This window comes from Euwallacea similis, chromosome 4 (genome assembly GCF_039881205.1).
Source record: "Euwallacea similis isolate ESF13 chromosome 4, ESF131.1, whole genome shotgun sequence".
In the NCBI taxonomy this organism is placed as follows: Eukaryota; Metazoa; Arthropoda; class Insecta; order Coleoptera; family Curculionidae; genus Euwallacea; species Euwallacea similis.
The window spans coordinates 4,666,611-4,681,952 of NC_089612.1; the positions used below are offsets into that span (position 1 = coordinate 4,666,611).

General features: G+C 31.8%; 2 protein-coding genes across 3 annotated transcripts; one reads left to right on the top strand and one right to left on the bottom strand.

The window, feature by feature from the left end:
* The first annotated feature begins 59 nt into the window (after positions 1-59).
* Positions 60-7,916, top strand: LOC136408299 (angiotensin-converting enzyme-like). 2 transcript variants are annotated; one of them, XM_066389197.1, is made up of 11 exons: positions 60-326; positions 2,282-2,489; positions 2,543-2,692; positions 3,785-4,013; positions 4,072-4,257; positions 4,310-4,404; positions 5,033-5,181; positions 5,238-5,386; positions 6,021-6,225; positions 6,443-6,640; positions 6,958-7,916. In XM_066389197.1, the coding sequence occupies exons 2-11, from the start codon at positions 2,289-2,291 to the stop codon at positions 7,397-7,399; spliced, it is 2,004 nt and encodes a 667-aa protein (XP_066245294.1). In that variant the 5' UTR covers positions 60-326; positions 2,282-2,288; the 3' UTR covers positions 7,400-7,916. The 2 variants fall into 2 exon arrangements, with proteins under 2 accessions (XP_066245294.1, XP_066245295.1); XM_066389198.1 differs by lacking the exon at positions 60-326 and having other exon boundaries at positions 2,351-2,489; positions 2,547-2,692; positions 6,958-7,915.
* Positions 7,917-8,980: 1,064 nt separating this feature from the next.
* LOC136408026 (pupal cuticle protein 20-like) lies at positions 8,981-13,789 on the bottom strand. Its single transcript, XM_066388746.1, has 4 exons — positions 13,648-13,789; positions 12,955-13,147; positions 12,510-12,673; positions 8,981-9,174 (listed from the first exon to the last, which is right to left on the bottom strand). The coding sequence occupies exons 1-4, from the start codon at positions 13,787-13,789 to the stop codon at positions 8,981-8,983; spliced, it is 693 nt and encodes a 230-aa protein (XP_066244843.1).
* Between the last annotated feature and the right edge of the window lie 1,553 nt (positions 13,790-15,342).

Sequence of the window (15,342 nt, forward strand, 5' to 3'; positions counted from 1 at the left end):
AGAGTTCATAAACTACCAGTAATATTAATATTTGCTTTCTTGCCAGTAGAAATTATAAAAACTTAACCGAATGTTGTCTAAATACAATTAGCAAGGAAAAATAATGTAAAATGACATTTCACATTTATTTGAAAAATCGAATTTTTGATAAAACTCCTGGTGTATCATGTTTTTTGAAAAATTCATTCTGCTCATGATTTCACTAGACTTTGGATTGTGCGTGATATTTAAATAGGACGTCGGTAAAGACTTTGAACCTATGAGTAAATCATTCAATAAGTTCAGCATTTCTGTCACACTTTTGAAAATTGTAAAAGTCCTAGTAGGTAAGCAACCAATTTACAAGTTTCAATTAGTATTTCTTTAAATAAAAAGTTCAATATAGACATACATACATATGCATATCCGTTCTCAGGCCTAATGTCTGTCACTGTCAATCCCTTTGTGTTTTTGTAAGAAAATTAGTCAAAATACCGCTTGCATTACAATATAGTTAGCTTAATGCTGAGGTCCTAATGAGAAGGCATTATGTACACTTTATGTCGTTATTTTTAAATAGAATTTGATAACACTAAATTTTTTTCGGTACCGAGGTCTAGATTAAATTTGGATATACCTACAGATTACAACTTCCAGTTATATGATTCCAATTTTTTGATTCTATGGACAAATCTTAAACATTAAACTGAAATTAAACTAATAGACTAACCATCAAAATAACCCTTTCTGATAAACTAATTCTTCAATTTAATTTACAGACTTTTCCTATCATTTTACAATATGCAGGCATTTCTATAATTCTCATATTTAACTTTTCACTAAAACTCAAATACCAAAAGAATTATTGACTTTATGTAATTTTCCTCAATATCCAATTAATCTTGGTTTCTACATTAGGTTATTAGTGGCTTAGCAAAAGATGTTACTATTAACATTGAAATATTAACTTAACAAGCTAAGGCATTACTTGTTCATGTGTGATACCTAATGTTGTTTACCTACTTGTTTGTTTACTAGGTACTTAACTAGTGATAATCATCCTTCCTCCTAATGCATAAATTAAAGCTTGGAAACCGAGAATATAGAATTATTTTTAAGAAGTATGTCTCTCTTCTGAAATAAGTTGTAAGCTGTGCAGTTTTGCAGAGGACAAAGTTGTACAGTGTATACCAAAGTGGATATGTAATGACTTTTCTGTTCAGATTATTTAAATATTGATTTGTAATATTGTTTTGAGTGTTAGTGTAAGTACCTACCTAAGTATGGAATGAGAACCTTTTGGTGCCTATCATATGATATTCACAAAGTAATCAAAAATTAAAAATACCGAAAAATTAGAAACCTCACTTAATTTTCAACGATTTAACTCAGCATTACAATACTGTATGGCTTACCGGCAGTTCAACGAATTTCCGATTTTTTTATATGGAAATCTATGTATACAGGGTATCTGTTCATTATCCCCTTGGTTAATAATGGCAAAACCATAAGTAGAAAAAATCTGTACATTTGGTATCGCAGTTGTGTCGAAAGTGGCCACTAAATTAAAATATTTTTAAAATGCTTCGAAACTGAAAACTGATATCAACTTCTTTATTTTCAATGAAATACCCTTCATATTTTCGCATTATATGTATTTTGAATTCGTGTCATGATTAGAAAAACGTTTCATGTAATATACCCCATTTCGATCTTCAATGGTTTTGAAAACATTGATGTTTGAAAAATGAAAGTTTCTACACTTTGTAGAGTCATAGTTTTCAAAGATAATTTAAAATAGCTCGAAATGGTTATGTAGATTTATCTTGCAATGTTATAACTTGAATAAAAAAACAATGCCGATTTATTTTTTTGAGATAAGCTTTCCCTATAACTGTAATTGTCGCTGTCTTGAAAATATTTTGAATTTGAACCATTATTATAACTTAAAATACCAATATTTAAATCGATCGTTGAGCACTTTAGTTGCGGAATGACTCCAATTTTTCCACTTATCTGCAACTCGTTTTGTACGAAATTAATCAGAATGCAAGACTTCGCGACCATGCAATTCAAATCAGCAGTTTGATACCTATTTTCTTATTTATTTAGTTTTAATTTAATTTTAAGAAGTAAGCCATGTTTAGCGCCGCGATACACCTATACAATATACAAGTTAGGCAATTTTAATGAAGCATGTTTTGGATCGTCTTATCCTATTTTTGCAAATATCTCTTTTCCAAACGTATCTGTTTCTGGTAAATGTCCTTGGACTTCTTCATTAATATTTTTTTTTTTTTAGCTAATCAATGACTGCGCAAACGAAATTATTTTTCCTCACCAAATGCTTTGTCTTACTTAGTTGCATTAAAACAGCTTTGGTTGAGGATCTAGAGGCTGAAAGGTTAATGGCCGAATTACAATTAAATGATCTAGAATTAGTAGATATATGTGAAGAGTTAGCCAAAGGTCAAAAGACTGCCTTATTAAGCCAAAATTATGAGGACCAGGTATTTTGTCATTTCCTTAGAAATTTTATTTTGATAGTTACTCATTTATTTAGATAGAGCAAGAGCAGATTCTCAGACATAGTGTAAAATCTCATTATGAAGTGTTGAGGAGTTTTATTGACGTTCCAACTGAAGTGGAAAGAAACTGGACGTACCAAGTTAAGCCCGGTGATGCGTTGTTGCCTGAAAAGAAAATTGGCCAGGTACTATAAAAAAAGTCTGTTTTAGAAATATAAAATATCCAAGTAAACAAATGCATGCTACCTGCACATAGTGCGTTCAAGATGAGAATATTGAACAGGAAGATAGTTAGCCCGCTATAACATTGAAAAAGGTTTTTAAAAAAGTTCTTTTAATCAATTATTTTTCTCAACAATATATTAAAGTGTGTAGTCTTGACTAAAATAAAATATTTTTTAAAATCAAAATAAATATAAAAAATTATTCTGATGAGCCGGATGTAGTATCACTATAATTATCAAATATTAATTGGATTTCTTTTACTTCAACACTTAGATTAAGTCGTTTTGAACGTTTTTTAGGTAGGGCTCATTAAAAGACTAACCATTTGCTGAAGTTTCGTCAGCTGAATCTGTCGTAGACGTTTTGGCAAAATTCATATACTAACTCGACGATTCGGTCAAGAGAGAATCTACAAGTATTGTGAAATTCTTAAGTATTATAGTAAGACCGAGGGCTAACATACATAAACCTACTACGGCTAAAAAGCAGTTGTCGGTTAATTTATTGTTGTCTATCTTTTTAGAGCATGATATTTAGTTGAATAGTGAGATGGATTTTCTATTAATATGTTGCAGTTATAGTACAAAGGGGTTCTATTTAAATTCTACTTCTTACAAAGAAAAAAGGTGTATGTTTTATTATATAGAGGCACATGTTTTTGAAAATAATGTATTCTGAAATCTGGCCATGCCTGGTGTATGAATAAAAAAATGGTGTTGTACATAGATGTGGTATAAGGGTATATTCTAGAGCGTTTCCTACAAGTAGCAGGGTTCTTAAATACTAAAACTAAAGCCTAGTGCACCGAAAAGATATTATCAGTTAAATTATTGTCCACCTTGTAATGTTTGTAACAAAAATTCTCAATTCAAAATGTCAACACGTTCAACCCTGTAAAATGTCGCCGCATTTGTGGTATATCGATCGTTCAGACGACACAGCTAGTAATCATGTGTTTGGTTTGTTTACACGTATACTTTATATTTCTAAGACATATTATTAGGTGGTTTAAAGGTTTAAATAGAAAAATTGCCTTAATTTTTCGAATTAAGTTTCTAGTTTATAAGAATCATATGGCCCTTTTGTTAAGACAGTCTAAGTTTCACTGTACAAATGAGCCGGAGTTGTGCTTAATTGGTCAAGTAGATTATTACAGCACCCTTAACAATGAAAGAAACTTTGATAGTTTAAAAAGTACATGGCAAAGTTGGCAGAAAATATTTAAGTCTGATAACTTTAGGAGTAACCTGGAATTAATTAAAGAAGCGGCTACACTTAATGGTAGGTAACAACAATTTATTTAGGAAATATATGGCATGACTGAAATGTTTTTTTTTAGAATTCGAATCGGTTCAAGATTACTGGGAAGGACTGGTAGATTTTTCAGGTGCATATCAGCAGGCAGCTGAGTTTTGGGAAGAAATCTTGCCCTTTTACAAAAAACTGCAAGCCTTTATTAGGACGAGATTATTTAAATTTTATAATATAGAGAATCACAGAGAAGATATTCCATCATTTCTACTAGGTGAGAGCAGTATTTTAAAATCTTTTTCATTGCATTTAGTGTAACTATTTAGGTGGTGATTTGGGTACGGACTGGAGTAACATTGCAGATGTAGTATTACCACATCCTCAGTTGCATTACGATGCACAATCCTATCTCCAATATAAGGCAAGTATCTTTATAATGTTAATAGTTTTATTGCATTATTAAACATAATTCAATACTCCATAACACGATTTTAACTTTTCAATCCAAAATTTAGTTTTCATTTATACGTTTTCTTATCTTTTTTAATTGGCAACACCAGCTCTGAAGTGGCATGTGTTGAACAGTTTCTTACCATAATAGGTAATAGTAAATTTGTACTAGTGTAGAAGTTAGATGAGACAGACCTTCAACATACCTTTATACTTGTTGATGAATGAAATTCAAGTGTTATTTAGTAAACATTATAGACAAGCAAAAACTAAAATATTAGGAAAAATGTACCTCAAATATGATTTAGACTGCGATGTTTTAATGTCCATAGGGAATTCCAAAAACGTAAAAAATAAATAATTGTATTTTTCTTTTACTTTGTGTCTTATCATAATGGAGATTCGTTAAAAACTTAGAATATGACACTGTTTTTAATGAGTGGATAGAATGAAATTGAATTAAAAAAAAAATTCAAATCGTCAACCAGACAGCTGAATTTATCAATTTGGAAATTCATTCTTGGCGGTTTTTAGCATAATAGATCAATGCCGTGTCTAGTGTAAAATTATAGATCATATTTAGTTACATTTATTTGTAGGACACGAAAGCAGTATATGAATATTCAGAGAATATTGTGATTAATTTAGGCCTGAACGGTATGACTGAGAAGTTTTGGAGCAATAGTAATTTTAATTCAATGCATTGCAAGAGTCACCTTTTTGAGTTTTGCCACAGTGCTTATACAGAGTGAGCATAATGTTTTATAAATTATTTTCCTGAAGTCTAAATGTAGCAATTTCTAGGGTTTTTGACTGCAATAAAACTTCATGGTCGAGATATTTGGACGCCCACGAAGCAACATTAAAAGTTGCTATTAATGACTTGGATTATATGTCTTTACCCAGATATCATCTGAGGCATTGCTCAATCGATGATGCTGTAGCTAAATTAGGTACCTACCGAAATAAACCATACTTCATTCAAAGAGAATAAGAAGTGCCATAAAAATTTGACATTTTATTTTGCATAGGTGTTTGGTACAAAAATGTTAAGTAATTGTATTATTATTTATCAAATTGAAAATTTCCCTGAATTGTTTCTATATAAAGGTATAGCTTTTGGGTACTAAATAATAACCTAAAAAGCTCCAAAACATGAATTGTTCAAGTAGTTTAAATTTGGAAAATATTAAAATTGAATATTAACCACCACCAAAAATCACAATTTTGTCTTAATTTAACTTCTATTTTTTACAGTTCCCGAAATTTCCATGACAAAAATTTAATTTGGGATATCGTGTACACACTATTTCGAAACATTCTCTATTTTATAGGTTTTTTATTATTCTTGGAATAGTACAACAACCAATCTTTACATCACATTGTCGACATTTTATAAATTACTTATTTTCTATATTTCTCAAAAATGTATGCCTTTTTAAATTTTATCATTGCTTATGACAAAAACAACTAGAAGAAGAACTTGTCATTTATGGCATTGTCAGATTATTTAAATGAAATGTATAATTTATATGAAATTATCTGCATTTGAATAATTTGGGAAATTCATTAAAGTATGTTTTTCAGGTTCCATATTAGCAGTAGAAAGTCTTGATTATCACGGAATTGCTAGCGTGGAGGCAGGCGATGAATCAGTAAAAATGACAAAACTTTTATTAGTTGCTCTCAGAATAATGCCACGATTGGCCTACAGTTTAATGGCAGATAAATGGCGAATTGAAGTATTGGAGCATAATTCTAGTGATATCGCCGATTTGTGGTGGAAATTTCGGTGAGTTTATTATCTTATTACGTGTGTTGTTATGACTCATGATTAAGCTAACACTTGCATAACTTACATATGTTCTCTAAAACACAACGTTTTAAAATTTAATAGACATATTTAATTAATTTTTTTAATTAGTTTTGTTTAGGCTCCACATTATACATGTTAAGAATTTAGCGGATGTTAATTAAATAAATTTAAAATTTAATTGCGTTTGTTTTAGAAAGGAGTATATGGGAGTCGAAGGAGTAGACAATGTCGAACTTGAATTTCTAGAAGATCAAAAAATATTATCAAATCAACCCTATCTTAGCGAATTTTTCGGAACCTTAATTGCTTTCCAGCTAATGTCTTACTACGTAGAACGTTCCAGTACTCTTCAAAATATCGCCATGGAATTTGGACAGGACGAGACGTTCCAGTGAGTATAAACATCAGTTCCATTAAAACACTTTCAGTTCTTGAAACTGCTTACAAAAATCATCGAAACGGGACATTTTTCCCGTAAAATATGGACCTGTTTTAAAGTTCAGTAAAACTTTGTAGATCATTAAGAAGCCTTTTGTTTTAAGAGCAGTGTCCGTTAATAATTCTAGAAGACAGAGATTTCATTGGATCTCTTTTGTTTATAAAAATCTGTCACGAAATTTCCGAACTACGCCCTGTCAAACAACGAAAAATGTGCCTTTCCGATTATTTATCTGATTTGTTTATTTTCGGTTAAATATCTGCTTACAGGAACCTAGTCCAATCAAGACATACTACCGATTGGCCTTATTTATTAACTACATATTACGGTTTGGACTTGAGTTCTTCGGAACTTCTAAAGTACTTTGAACCTCTCGAACGGTATTTTGAAACGGTTCCATTGGAACAAGCTGCAATCGTAACTACTACAACAACCACCACAACTTCTTCAACAACAACTACCGTAACAACCGTCGCTCCTTCAATAATTCGATTTGAAATTAATCTGGATAAAGTGGTTAATGACGAACCTAAAATAAATGCTTCTACTAAGAATCTTAAGGGCGATAAGACTCAGTTGGGGGACGATCATAGTGCGATGTATTTGGGGGTTGGCATAGTAGTGGTTTTGAGTTGTGTATTAGCTGCGGCTTTCACTTATAAGAAGATGAAAAGAGAAACGACGCCAAACAATAGAAGATTTCATACGTAAATGGATGTAATAACTATTAGTTTTTCATTCGCATTCGTTTTCGTTGTTTATATTTCTTATTTAGCTAAACCAACTCCCTGTCTTTATTAGACTACGAAATGAAAATTTTAAATTTAACTCACAAGTATCTCAAAAGAATGGTTAGTGGAGACTCTTATAAGATGTACCTTTTTTTGTATAGAACGTATTGGGGAGTATACATTTTATTAATACTAAGTTTTTTGCGTGGTGACAAAAATGTTTCCTATCATTAACTCCATCCGTGGACACACTGTACCTTTATAACAATTATTCTGTAAAAGTATTAGAATGTAAAATAAGTCCCCATCCTATATAAATATATAAAGTATGTTGTATTCAGTAGTTGATATTGTGAACTGTCTAATTCAGTCAATTGATGTTGAATCAGACTTGTTAATATTAAGCATAGAAGTTCCTTTAGATTTTATACATCACTTTTAATAGACTTTTTCAAGAATGTAGTAGGTAGTTAAATGAATATAATGGATATTTTATAATATTGTTAAAGAACTGTTTTATTGTAGTATCCTAGTAAATGAAAAAAAATTACATTATATTTCAGTCATTCGTTGTTTAGAAAAGCATTAGTGACGTCATGATTTTGAATAACTAAAGTATTTTCTAATAGAAGGTTCTAATGCTCAGTAAGAAAACTATAAAAATACTAGAAAAGATCCGAAAACTCGCGTTGTATTTGTAGCACAGCTCGACAGTCCAATTTACGTTCTTCAAGTTGGATTTAGCATTGTGTTGCGTAAATGCCAAGTTCGGTTATTTATCCGCGAGATCTCGAAATCCTATGGATTAATTCGAAGAATACATCTCATTCTTTTTCTTTTTGTCCGCCGAAAAAGTTCTGTACTTCACTATCTCTTGCTGCAATTACTCCTCTTAAGGTTAATCCTGAGTATTCTGACCCTTCGTAGATAAATAATCAAACTTGGTCACAAAAATATAACTCCTCATTTCATGTTTGACATTTCTTAAAAAATTAAAACACGATCTCGTGCCATCAATGACTGATTTTATCAAACGACGACGTTGTGCTACGACTTTCCTACAAACGTCAATCTCAATACGAAAAAATTATGTTATTTTTGAGGGCAGCCTAGCGGTACTTCACTATGAATTTTCCTCTATAATCATCAATAGATCAGTTTGCTAATCTATTGCGTAAACTAAGGAACTAAATAGAAATAAAATAAGTTATATAGAAATTAATTTATTATAATCTTAGCAGTTCCATAACGAGTCATTTCATGCATTAATAATAATACATGTATAGCAATTAGGAAGCGGAAATATAAAATATTTGCTTCAGGCAGCATGAATTTTGACTAGAAATTATCGATTTTTTGAATCGGAAATTCAATTCTCAAAAAGATGAAGACATGAAAATTCCATTAACCATTCTTATAAAGAGAGATAATCAAAGTTGTTTTCTGATGGACTATTAGTACCGAAAAATTTCCACACTTTCTCGACAAACACATTGAAAAAATAACTTTTTTGATTTATAAATAATGGTGATATCCCCGCGTCCCTTGACGATTTACATTTTTAGTACTTGTAAGTCTCTTGACCTGCCCTGGCAATAACAGGAGTCAAATATTGTCTATTACCGTTTCTTGCACCTCCCACCTTTACTTCTTGGTAAGCTCTAGAATTTTCCAAATCTCCGGTGTAATATGCATTCGATCCTGAATTGAATCTCTGGAATGATTGAATCGCGGGTTGGGTTGGAAGATGATCACCTGAAATGGGAAAACTAAAGAATATTTATGAATAATTTAGTTATGTTGACACATCAATATTCGCCATAACAATACTTTTTTTCGTACCTAGTTACCGGGCATTAAACATTCAATAATTTGGTTGTTTTTGTTCGATCGGTTAAGTCAAGGCCGTAACACAGGTAATTTAAGAAACTGTATGAAATGTTTGATAGATGAAGAATTATTTGTCGATTTTTCTGCAGTTTTTGACCCTTTTAGAGCTTGTTTGGCGCGACTCTAATGTCAGGAAACTTTCCTCTAAAACTCAAGTCTTGTAAATCGCATGTTTATAAGCTGAATCTTCAAGTTGTTAAACCCTCTAAAAGGTAGACATGTAACTTGCGAGAGGAAATTGTATCTCATGTCTTCAAAACGAATAATTATGTGATGATTTCCCGAAGATTTTGTTCTCCCTATTTAAATCCTTCTAGTGCGACCTTCATATCTAAAAATTCTTTGTAAGTCCCAAATTTGGAAGCTATTTAATTTATTTGTCTAGATTTTTCTGGAATTTAGATTTCTTTTAAAGCATTTTTTTTCAAACTCCAAATGTAGATTAAAAGAGTTGGTGTTCAACTGAAATGATAAACTTGATAACTATCTCCGGTTTTCATTATTTTTCGTGAAAATGGAGAAGTTAGTCAATGTTTCGATTCCCCCATTTCCATGTAAATTATCTCCTTGATAAAATTACCAAGACTTTAATATATTGGCTATCCACATTAACAGTAAAATGTATTTTTACTCCAAAACACTTTTAGAAAACTTTTTAGAAAGTTTTAGTACACGATCGAGTTTTATGTGCCAGGCTTTTAACTTCATGTTGGTAACTGTTCTACTAGAAATACGGAGATAGAATAAACGTGAACGTGCCAAAGGAAACGTTTAAGTTTAGTTAACATCAATTTTATATTAAAAATGCCTTTAAAGTGCATATATTTTCCAAAGTTTTTATCTTTTTGCCGTTTGCACTAAATTACGTTACAAGATAATTACGATAAGCTTAAAAAGATGTTATAATGTAATATTCTAAAAACAATGTATTTTTTTATTTGACGATAATATGTAACGGTAAACGATATAATTTTAATATTCGTCCTGAACTTATAGTGTTCGTGTTTCTGCAAAAGCAGGATAATATACTTCAAAACATCTAAGAAGCTATTTGTGCCCCTATAATAAAGGTCCCAGACTAGTAGAAAATGGGGTAATAACGATCATAAACGCCTTCTCAAACTGCCACCAAACATATAAATACGTAGGTACTTTAATTTTAACAATGCGTTTATGACATATATTTTAAAATCCATAGACTAGACAAATACTTTTAGAAGTAACATATACAATATTAGTATATGCAGAAAGTAAACAATCAGAAAAGCCACCACATGCAACTTAGAGTTAAAAGAACATCTGCTGTAATCCCATTTAAAATTAAACCTCCCTTTAATTTTCCCAATTTACATAACTCTTTAAAGTTTAAGTTTTAATGGTTTTATTAATTGATTCTAAGTACCTACTTTAATTCTGTTATACGAATACCAAAAATAAAGGAGGGGGCTGAATACGAAAGTTGCTTTCAACCGAGCTCAATACCAAAATGTAATTTACTGATATGTGGTAAGCATAAATTTTAACCGTTGTTTGCTGTTTTCTTAAATACGAAACCGTTGCATGATTGTTTACTTTTGAGGCACCCTCTATATAATTTTTGAATGAATAGTTTCGAACGAAAAAATTTTAGAAATATAACATAAGTAGTAAAAAACATTTAGCACTATCCATAAGTTCTTATGCACTCACTTTCACATGAAATGCACCACCCAGTAATAATAATAATTAAGTCTTGTAATTTTGGTAAAATAATGCTTCATAATAGAGTATCAAATGATCAGACTTCCAGTAAAAAAGAAAGAATGCTAGTGGTTTTTTTGTCATCGACCTATTAGATTTTTTATTCAATTGTAAATAAATAAAATAATATTTACATGGAAATATCAGTTTATTTTGTTGTTGAACTGTGAACAAGACATCTCAAAATGCCCCCAGTGAGACAACGTCGAAATTTTTCCCACGTTTCGGATTTTGATAGAGGGCGAATTATCGGCATGAAGGAGGGTGGACTTTCTTTTCATGAGATTGCCCGAAGAATGAATCGGAACCACACCACGATTGCGAGAATATGGTCTTCGTAGTCTGAAGAGAGGGTTCAGCGACATCGTCCAGCTGGACGTACTCCCCGTAGCAGCAACGCACGTGAAGATCGACTTCTTAGACGAATGGCCATTGGTGATCGATTCCAAACAACAATGTCTGTTGCAGTAGATTGGATGGGAGCTCTAAATCGTCGGATGTCGATGGCAACAGTTTACAAAAGAATTTCGTCTTTTGGTCTGCATTTATACCGTCCAAATCTACGACTGCCACTAACCGCCCAACACCAAGTTTCCAGATTGGCCTGGTGTTAAGAACGAATTGATTGGAATCATGAGTGGAACAATATCGTCTTCAGTGACGAGTCGCGATTTTGTTTATGGATCAATGATGGTCGTAGAAGAGTCAGACGATACCGAGGTGAAAGAAGAAATTTACAATTTTCTGAAAGGCGCCACACAGCTTTAACACCTAGTGTTATGGTCTGGGGTGCGATATGTGTTGGCCGAAGATCTTTTCTTGTGTTCGTTCCAGGCACCCTAAACGCACGTCGCTACATTGACAATGTTCTGAGGCCAGTATTAGTACCTTTCATGCAAACTTTACCAAATGGCATTTTCCAACAGGATAATGCAAGACCACATAGTGCGAACATTACTCGACGATACCTAGAAGAAGCACAATTGGAAATACTGCCTTGGCCTGCACAGTCACCGGACCTATCGCCCATCGAACATCTTTGGGATATGATGAGTCGCCGTCTTCGAAATTTACCGAGGCCTCCAAACAATGTGGATGACCTACGACATCATCTTGAGGTAGCATGGAATGAAATACCCCAGGAAGATATTGATCATTTGTTGCAAAGCATACCGCGAAGAGTACGTGCTTGCATTGCCGTACGAGGCGATGTTACTTATTATTAATTTTTTCATTATCAAACGTTGTATCTTTTAACTGAAAGTCTGATCATTTGATACTCTATTATGAAGCATTATTTTGCCAAAATTACAAGACTTAATTATTATTATTACTGGGTGGTGCATTTCATGTGAAAGTGAGTGTATTTTAAAATATTTATATTGATTGATAACTTGTCACTGCCGGTTAGTGCTGCTGAGGAAGGTGAAGGGCTTTAGAAGAACGATACTATTTCTTACCCTCTGCTCGGAATCCATTTTCATCAGCTACGTAATTCACTGAAACTTGTTGTCCTTCTGGTGTGACATAGGAATATGATCCTCGTACGTTTGTAGCTTGCTCATTTCCAACAACTCTTTGTTCTCCAACTTCTTGTTGTCTGATCTGATTTTCTGTTTCGAACCTAGAATAGTTTTTATGTGAATAATAGTTGTACGTAAAGTTTAAAGTGTGTATTGGCGCACTAATTTTGTGCCAAGTTATTGAGAAGCAAGTAAGTTTTCAGGGAGGTATAACTTGCGAAGTTAGAAATTTCCATGGAAACTGTGATCTTGGTAAACTTTGGCCTTGAATGCAAGTACAACTCCTTAAATACTATAATTTTATAGTAATAACTATAATTTATTCACTAATAGTATTGATACTGAAAAATTAAAAATATATGATCATAAAAAAGTTGCTTACGCAAAACTGTAATCTCCTGTTCCTGAATTGTCGTTATTAAATCGTAAAATTCGCAATTGGGGGCCGCCGTTATAGCTGGATCTTCCAGAAAAGTTGTTTCTCAGCGGAACCCTGTTATATTGGCCCAAAGAAGATCCTCCGAGGTTTGTTCCAGAAAATCTTGCTGACGAAGGAGCATAATAGGAGGTGCCGCCTAAAATAACAAATGTATGTGTGCATATAAAACAGAATTTAAAAAATTAAAACAAGATCCTTTTCGAAATTTTAAAAGTTGTGCGCAAAATTGTAAGAATAGATAGCTACCAAAAAAAATGAAAACTTTTGTAAATCTCATTATTTATTTTAGAAATTCCAAAAATTCTCCAGAACTATCTAAAACTTTTGGATAATTTTGAAACTTGTCAAACTTGAAAAAACGTTAAGGAAATTTGAAGAAACAGTCAGAAAAAAAATTCCTTTGAATGGCTTCAAATTTGAATTCCTTCGACAAGCAATTGCAATTTTAGCAGTATGGGTGTTTTAAATTTAACAACAATCGACATTTATTACGAATTCATAATAACCGCTTCCCGTTATCGTGTCAGCGAACAGATATGTTAAATGCAAATATTAATAAATATTATATTAGTTTGATATACTGAAAAAAAAATTGAGGCATAATAGAATGATTAAAGTATTAATTGTGTCTTTTACCGCTTCCAAATTGGCTTCCAGAAGACCTCAGATTTGATGAGGATAAACCTCCAAAACTTGGTGCTCCATAAAAACCATCCGATCCCTCTGATGATCGAGCATTTGAAGGGGGGAAGTAGTTGTTCTCGAGACGAGTTGCCATAGAGACAGTTACAATGATGGAAAAAACACACTGAAAAAAAGTAGTGCTAGATTAGAGATTAAAATCTCTGCAGTAATTATGAAGGTAATTAATAAATAAGAAGTGTTGTACGAAAGATAAAAAAACATTTAAACTGAAATTTCTCAGGATTAAGCTGTGCCAATGATTTGTAAAAGGATTTAAAAATACATAGATCTTCGTAGAAAATATGATTATATGTTTGATAATACTTACAAGTTTGAATACCATGTTTATGGATTCAATAAAAAAATGTTAATATTAAATCACCTGAACTAATCGCGACGGAAGTTGATTTAACTTTGAGATTTCGCTATAACGTCCCTCTATTTATACGAAAAGCCATCTCGTTAATACTTTTCGGATGATACAAATTTTTATTTGGTAACACGCATCGAAGACCTTCTGCATTGGAGAGAACGTCTGTACCAGCTTCAAAAGAATACGATCATCTGTAATATATTTTAACATTGGCGTATCAAGAATCAATTATTAGTCCATAACGAAATTATTTTTTCTAAATTTTATTGTTTTATAGTGATACAGAAGTTAGCATCCGAGACATGTATACAAGACTGTGGACTGTGCTGAAATTGTTACAATCCACAAATTTCAATTAAATATTTATTATTATTAGCAATTTTTTCATAGATTGAAATAAATAATTCAAAAAGTCTGTTTTTGCTAGTTTTTAATCTACATTGGGAAAGAAAATAGTTTTAAGGACTTTTTTTTGTTATGCTGCGCCTCTGGATTATTTTTTCTGGGCGCGACTGAATTGACAAGGCCCAGTGAAAATTAGAATACAAAATGGCCTATAAATTCTATTTATCTATTGTCGTAACAAGCGGTTCCTCAGTAATTAGGTGTGATGACATAAGGTCTGGAAGTATTTAGATTTTGGCATTATATTAACATAATTTTCATGTGGATGCAAATACAAGTAATCACTCTTGGTAAATGGGACTTTTTTTATTGTTAGAATCACTCCACGATATTTCGAATTATGTCTAAAATTATTAATAAGTAACACTACTAGAACGTAAGGTAAATGTTTTTTTTCTTAATAAATTAGTTACTACATTTTTTCAATCACATTTTACTCAGAAATAAATAAAGAAATTCTACTCTATGTCTAAAATAGAGTGTCCCAAAAAAAATGAGTTCTATGATTATAACTGCTCGAAACAAATTTTAGAAGATCTTGAGAGGTTTTGAGGATACCATACGATTGGCAGCAGTTGTAGATGATGGAAATTTGCCAAATTTCGTAGAATTTACACAAACGGTTTAGTCACTATTTGTTATTTTCCAAAATTATAGTTTTTTGTTTTTGTTACTTATTTTATCCTAATATCTGACATTTCACTATTCGACTCAATATGGAAATTTCGAAAACTATTAGAGATACATAGTCGATTAAACGAAGTCAAAATTGGAACTTTATAAGTAGAATACTCATACATACTGGATCTTTTTGATTTTTTTTTGGATTACTCGTCGATCGATTACTTTTGGAATTATTATGTCCGGAA

Bases quoted from the DNA above. Each gene is read 5' to 3' on its own strand.
- LOC136408026 (XM_066388746.1), bottom strand. From the start codon at position 13,789: ATGGCAACTCGTCTCGAGAACAACTACTTCCCCCCTTCAAATGCTCGA. The intron at 13,148-13,647 runs GTAAAAGACACA...TTGTTATTTTAG, and splicing joins TGGAAGCCAATTTGGAAGCG to GCGGCACCTCCTATTATGCT. The intron at 12,674-12,954 runs GTAAGCAACTTT...AAACTATTCTAG, and splicing joins ACAGGAGATTACAGTTTTGC to GTTCGAAACAGAAAATCAGA.
- LOC136408299 (XM_066389197.1), top strand. From the start codon at position 2,289: ATGACTGCGCAAACGAAATTATTTTTCCTCACCAAATGCTTTGTCTTA. The intron at 2,693-3,784 runs GTACTATAAAAA...TTTCGAATTAAG, and splicing joins CTGAAAAGAAAATTGGCCAG to TTTCTAGTTTATAAGAATCA. The intron at 6,226-6,442 runs GTGAGTTTATTA...CGTTTGTTTTAG, and splicing joins GATTTGTGGTGGAAATTTCG to AAAGGAGTATATGGGAGTCG.